The 6550-nt window shown below is 55.5% G+C and overlaps 1 protein-coding gene across 5 annotated transcripts; it reads right to left on the bottom strand.

Annotated features, from left to right (window-relative positions):
- Window positions 1–1716: 1716 nt before the first annotated feature.
- MARVELD1 (MARVEL domain containing 1) lies at window positions 1717–6236 on the bottom strand. 5 transcript variants are annotated; one of them, XM_060126186.1, is made up of 3 exons: window positions 4979–6236; window positions 4036–4734; window positions 1717–2304 (listed from the first exon to the last, which is right to left on the bottom strand). In XM_060126186.1, the coding sequence occupies exon 1, from the start codon at window positions 6096–6098 to the stop codon at window positions 5577–5579; it is 522 nt and encodes a 173-aa protein (XP_059982169.1). In that variant the 5' UTR covers window positions 6099–6236; the 3' UTR covers window positions 1717–2304; window positions 4036–4734; window positions 4979–5576. The 5 variants fall into 5 exon arrangements, with proteins under 5 accessions (XP_059982169.1, XP_059982170.1, XP_059982168.1 ...); XM_060126187.1 differs by having other exon boundaries at window positions 4036–4322; XM_060126185.1 differs by having other exon boundaries at window positions 4036–6236.
- Between the last annotated feature and the right edge of the window lie 314 nt (window positions 6237–6550).

The raw sequence follows: 6550 nt of genomic DNA, 5'->3' as shown, positions 1-6550 counted from the left end.
CAATAAAAATATAGTGCTAACGAGACCTTTCTCCCATATCCCTGCCCTTTCCTTTTTATGCCTGAAAAGGAATTCTTAATTCTCCTTCCTCACCATTGACCATCCCACTCCCATCCTAGAAAAGCAGGAAAAGTAATAGATAGAAATGAACAAACCGCTCGGATTCCCCAGACCCAAATGGGCTCAGTTATGTCCCCAAGGAGCAGTGTCTTACTTCAAAGTGCCCCCAGCCTTAAACAGGAAATGTCAGATTAGACCATTCCTGAACACCTGGTCTCTAGGAGGGAAAACCAAACTCCACCTCTACCTCAGAGCCTGCCCAGAGGCCCACAGGGCTTAGCAACTGGCTGCTGAGGATAGTAAGAGAACATCTACTTTCCAGGTCCAGTCCTGCCATTTGCCAGCTATGTGACCATGGATAAAGCCTTCTCCTCTCTGGGGCTCTATTTCTTCTATTGAATGGGGGTGACAATGCCAACCTCTAAGACTGGTGACAAGATCAAATAAGGTAATGCAACATTTTCAATTGCAAATATTCCACCGAGCTAAAGTAGAGCAGGTGGCTTACCAGCCTTTGCATAAAGGCCACTTTTTATTTCGTGTGATATTCATTAATTGACACAGAGGGAAGAGGGGAGAAAGGGAGGATCTTGGGCAGCTGATGGCATTCTCCTCCAACCTGGAAATGCAAACCATGAAGAGGAGGATGAGAGAGAGAGAGAGAGAGTTTGTGCTGTATTTTGTTTGTTTGTTTGGTTTTGGGGTTTTTTTGCGGTACGCGGGCCTCTCACTGTTGTGGCCTCTCCCGTTGCGGAGCACAGGCTCCAGACGCGCAGGCTCAGCAGCCATGGCTCACGGGCCCAGCCGCTCCGCGGCACGTGGGATCTTCCCGGACCGGGGCATGAACCCGTGTCCCCTGCATCAGCAGGAGGACTCTTAACCACTGCGCCACCAGGGAAGCCCTGTGCTGTATTTTGAGGAGGGTGCTTTGGAGAGAGTGGGTGTGGAGCACACACAGCATCAGATCCCTGCCTGGAGCTGTTCTAGGGGTGCTTTGAGATCTGCCAGCAGAACTCTATGTCCCGGCTGTGGACATCAGGCCCAGGTCACAGGAGGGAGGAGCCGACAAGAAGCCTGTTAACTGCCCTCCAGCCCTTTCCAGGGTACCTTAGTCAGCAGGCTGAGGCTGGAAGGCAGAGAGGGGGGACCAGATTGGGTGTGTCTAGAAGGCAACACCAGAACAATGATCTGCAGGAAAGAACCAGAGCCTGGGCTCCAGGAGACCCCACTCTGGCCCCAGTCAGCTCTGTGACATTAAGCAAGTTGCCACTCCACCCTGGGGTTCATCTCCCCTTCTGTAATATGATGGGCTTGGACCAGAACAGGACCCTCTGGTTCCGTGACCATAGTCATTCTGTGCCTGCCAATCAGGCAGTGGAACTTCCCAAACAGAGGGCCCATTGAGAGCAGGGGTGGGAGCTTCTGGAATTCCCTTCAGCCTCAGTCAGGGACAGACACAGGGAGTTCTCTTCCTGATTCCTGTGCCCTGCCCTAACTGTACTGGAAATCTATGACCTCATTTTTCTTTCCCTCCCAGAAAGAAGGGGAAGCCGGAGAGGCAGACAAGTGTGGCAAAATGAGAAGATGGAGGGAGGCTAGGGGACCTGACACAGAGTGTTACTGCAGGGGGCAGGAGAGAAGACACATACACCCAGATCAGACAAACAAACTTTATTCGGAAAAGCATATTAGTAATCACCACTAAACTACTGAAAGAAGCACATGGGTCCCCTCTTCTCCCTACCCTCCCTCACCCTCCCACGCACACCCTCTCTTTGGCCTTTGTAGAATACTGGAGAAATCCTCTCCTGGGCCCACAAGTGGTCCCAGACTTTTGGGCTGGGGGCAGCCCACAGCAGTGTCAGGTTGGATCGAGTCTTAGAGTCCAGAGAGGGAGGCCAAGGAGACTGCCTCCAGTATCCAAAAGTTCCGGGCCAGCTCAGGTAGTCATTCCCATGGCACAGGGCCCCGAGGGGAAGGAGAGGATGGGTGTGGGAGCTGTCTTCATGTCCTTCTCACATCTGGAGAAGCCGTGGGAGGCCAAGTGGGAAGGCACATCTAGACGAGCCAGTGAGCTCTGGAATGTTTCAGGCACATGTGGCTGTATAAGGTACCATGAAGGCCAAGGATACGTCTGCTCCTGAGTAAGGTCAGCTAACCACAGACAAAGCACTATGGGCTGCGGGCTAAGAAGAGGTCCTCAAAGGGCTGGATCTGAGCTGAGGATGCAGCTTATGTGATGATCTAAAAAAGAGAAAAGAACACATGCTGGAGCTCAAAAGCCATTGTTTAGGGTTCAGGGGTGCACGGCTCAGTTCCAGGTATCTGGAAGCTTGTGCCCAAGTCATAACGCAAGCAGAATAGGAATTTCTCTACGTCAAGGCAAAATGAACCTTCACCATCTTGGCTCTTCCACCGAATGATGTGGAAAGGGAGCTGCTGGGCAAAGATTATTCCCTCTCCCCACCTCCTTATATGGCCAGTGAAAACACTGAAACCCTCTGCTGGCCCAGGGAAGGGGCCCTGGGAGAGGTCAGAATGACTGGCTCTGGGAGTCTCCATGGCCTCAGCAACATGGAAATCTGCAACAGAAGAACCAAAGTTGCTGGGCTTCCAAGACACCTCCAGTATCCCAGCAAAGGTCACCCCAGGTTCTGGCTGGCACCTGCAGTGGGCACTAAGGAAACAGGTACCCTGCCTGGAGCATGGCAGCAGGACCCCAGCCTAACTGAGATGCTGAAGGGCTCAGTGTTCTGGGATTTCCCGGAGGACAGAAAACAATAGCAACAACAATAACACAAATAACCACAATTTTAATGGTCACAGAGTTTCAGTTTTGCAAGATGAAAAAGTTCTGGAGATGGACGGTGCTGATCGCTGCACAGCAATGTGAATGGATTTAATGCCACTGAACTGTACGCTTTAAAGACAGTTTTGATGGTCAATTGTATGTTATGACTATTTTACCACAATTAAAAAAAATTCTTTTTTCCAACGATAACCATGGGGATTCCCCGGCGGTCCAGCGGTTAGGACTCCGCGCTTTCACTGCCGAGGGTGCAGGTTCGATCCCTGGTCTGGGAACCAAGATCCCACAAGCCACGTGGTGTGGCCAAAAATATTAAAATAAATAAAGATAACCATGTTAACAGCATCTAACATGTATTGACCCCCTACTGTATACAGCACAGCCTGGTTCTGAAGAGGTCAGACTGCCAGAGTTCAAATCCAAACTCACCAGCTGGGAGACTCTAGGTAAGTCACTTAACCTCTCTGTGACTCATTTTCCTCATACAGAATATGGAAATAATACTAGAACCCAGCTCAGTAGGGTTGTTGAGAGAATGAAATGAATACATAAGTGCTTTGAGCAGTGCCGGGCACAAAGATGTAAAGATGGTGACTATGTAAAACTCACAAAAGCACTCCACATCCCCACCCAGATCTTCACCACTACAACAGAGAAGCCTAAGACTTTTCTTCCTAAACTCTACAAACACGCTCACAAAAAAGCGTTCTGGCTTCCCCTATTCTAGTTTCTAATCCAGAGAGGGTTGAACTTTTTCAAAGAGCAGACCTTTGAAGGATTTAGCAAAAAGGTTGAATTGTTGTCATAACCCTTTGGACATTGTGGTTATTACTGTCACCCCTTCAACTTGCTCCTGAATAAAAACACTTCAACTTTTTTTTTTTTTTGCGGTACGTGGGCCTCTCACTGTTGGCCTCTCCCGTTGCGGAGCACAGGCTCCGGACGTGCAGGCTCAGCGGCCATGGCTCACGGGCCCAGCCGCTCCGCGGCATGTGGGATCCTCCCGGACCGGGGCACGAACCCGTGTCCCCTGCATCGGCAGGCGGACTCCCAACCACTGCGCCACCAGGGAAGCCCAAACCCTTTATCTTTTAGAAAAGGAGCGGGCTCTGGGTTTTTTTATTCAAAGGCCTATGAGCTCGCCAGAAAGCCCAGAGGCATCTTACCTTACCAAGGCTGGGCCAGCTGTTCATCCCAGATCCCGAGTTTTCTTCTCTGTTTGGTGTGACCCACCCCTGCCAGTTGCTTATGGTCAATGCCAGCATCTCTTACAGGTGATGTTCATTTTGACTGGGAAACCAGGAAACCATCTGGACAACCTTGGCTTCATTTCCCAAACAATGTAAAGGAATGTTCAATCCACAGTTTCCCCAGGCTTTCGCTGGCCTGGCAGGGCCGGCTATCTTCTCTTTAATGGAGCGGGTGCGGGGCCTCCCTCTGCTATAGAAATTCCCTGGGAAAGAGAAGGAGTGCCCCTTGTCTTCAAACAGACCACAGCCAATGGGTCGGGACCCTTGGTGATAAATGAGAGCCAGGACGACGCACGGCTGCTTGGCACCTTAGGTGGAAAAAGCTGGTCCAGGTCCAGAGGCAGTTAACACTGTAAACTAAGTTACTTGGGCTTCTTTTAGAGCAGGACTTCTCAAAGCCTTTCATATGCTAATGAGCACTGAATCTTCAAGAAGGGGAGAAAGCACCTTAGACAAACCCTTTGGGCCTTGAAACCCTCTATTAGAGGGTAGCTCCAGAGTCCGGATTCCTGGGAACAACCAATGCTTTAAAGTAAACAACGCTAGACTGAGAGTCCAAAGACCGGGTTCTAATCTTTTTCTGGCTGTTCGCAAGAGCAAGCTCTGAGTCTCCATCTGCAAAAAGAAAGGGGTGGGGCTCGCCTAGCATTCTTTGACGTTGGTGTGGTATCCCTAATGCAACAAAGATATTGGGAGGTGGGGACGGAACAGAAACCTGTGAGGAAGGCTGGGAAGGCGAGGCCAGGGAAGCTAGTGGGCGTTAGGAACTGGCCTCCGTGAACCGCGAGGACAAAGACGGAACAGGAGGAGAAAGAAGACTCCAAAGGTGCAAGGGTACAGCCCCCTTATCCATCCTCACCTTTGCAGATGGGCCCCAGCTCAAGACATCAAAGCACCGAGGGATGGCCCGGAAGGACTGCGCAGGATGCCCGCACAATCCCAAACTAAAACCACACCCGTCGCTCATCCCAGGACCAGTGGAGGCCCGTCCCCAGCTCCGCCCGCGGCGTCATGCCTGCCTTTTTCAGCACTCGGGGCTGGAAGAGGGGCCAGGGCAAGGGGGTGCTCTTCCGAACGCGAAGCGAGAGGGAGGGGGCAGTGGCGCCGCCAGTAGACTGGTTCCAATTTGGGAGCCTCCCCCGGATCTACGCGGCGCCTGTCCACGTCTCGCTCTCGGCCAGGAAGGGGATGAGGAACCGCGAGGCTTCGCCTCGGGGCGGCCCGACTGAAAGAGTGCGTCCGCTCCTCGGATCCGGCTCTGCCCTGGTCCCAAGAGACGGCGCAGCTGTCCGGACTCTGGACTGCGGCGAAGCCGTCGGACGGGAACTGCGACCCGGGCGCCAGGGCGCGGGCGGCGGCAGGAACGCTGGGCGAGGCGAGGGGAGGGAGCCGGGGCGCACGGGCGCGGGGCGGTGGCGGCAGGAAGGACGGGTCCCCCGCCCCGCGGCGCAGCGACCTTACGCCACCTCCTGCTCGCCCTGGTAGTGGCGGCAGCAGCCGTACAGCGCTGAGAGCAGGTAGAGGCCGAGGCAGAGGCCGCCGCAGACGGCGGCCGCCAGGAAGGCGTGGTAGGCGCAGGACATCTGGTAATCCTTAAGGTTGCAGTAGCTGTGGCTCTGCGTCTGGCTGATCATGATGCCCATCGCGGCGCCGTAGAGCGCGGCCGCCAGCAGGTCGTGTGCCACGTTGACCACCAGCCAGCGCGAGCCCAGCACGGGCACCAGCTCGTGCTTGCCCAGCAGCGTGAGGAAGTAGAGGCCCAGGGTCAGCAGCCAGAAGAGCACGGACACGAAGAGCGCGAAGTGCACCGGGCCCTGGTACCTGCTGGTGGCGATGGTGATCCAGAAGGCGGCGCCGGCCAACAGCTGCAGCAGCCGCAGCACGCCCAGCGGGCCGCGCAGAAAGGCCCGCTGCAGGCTCACCGCGCCGCGGGCCGCCCGCGCCTGGGGCGGCGGCTGGCGCGGGGGCGGCGGGAGCATGGCCCCCGGGCGCGGTGGCGGCGGCGGCGGCGCCCCGAGCAGCGGAATGGCGACGTCTGGCTCGCGGAGGTGGCCCGGCCGACGTGCCCCTGAGCCCGCCGCGGCCTCCTCGCTCCCCTCCGAGTCCTCCTCTCTTCCTCTCCCCTTCTCCCCACTCTACCTCCCCTCTCTCCTCCTCTCTCTCCTCCCCTCTCTCCTCCCCGCAGCCCTCCTCTCTTTCTCCGTTTCTCTCTCCACCCCTCCTGTCCGCCCTCTCCCTTCCCCTCCTTCTCCACCCCCACTCGCTCCTCCGGGCTTCCTGCCTTCTCTCTTTGGGCCTCGCCCACCACCCTGGTGCCCCCCTTCCCGTCGGCGCCAAACTCCCAGCTCGGATTCCTTCCTCCTTGGAGCAGGGCGGAGGGCACCCCAGCTGGCCGTGGGTCTTCCGCTCCGTCCGACTGGGCCGAGTTTGC

The sequence above is a fragment of the Lagenorhynchus albirostris genome, chromosome 16, assembly GCF_949774975.1.
Source record: "Lagenorhynchus albirostris chromosome 16, mLagAlb1.1, whole genome shotgun sequence".
Classification (NCBI taxonomy): Eukaryota; Metazoa; Chordata; class Mammalia; order Artiodactyla; family Delphinidae; genus Lagenorhynchus; species Lagenorhynchus albirostris.
The sequence above is the reverse complement of the archived record's forward strand: the minus strand, read 5'-3'. Positions and strand labels throughout refer to the sequence as shown.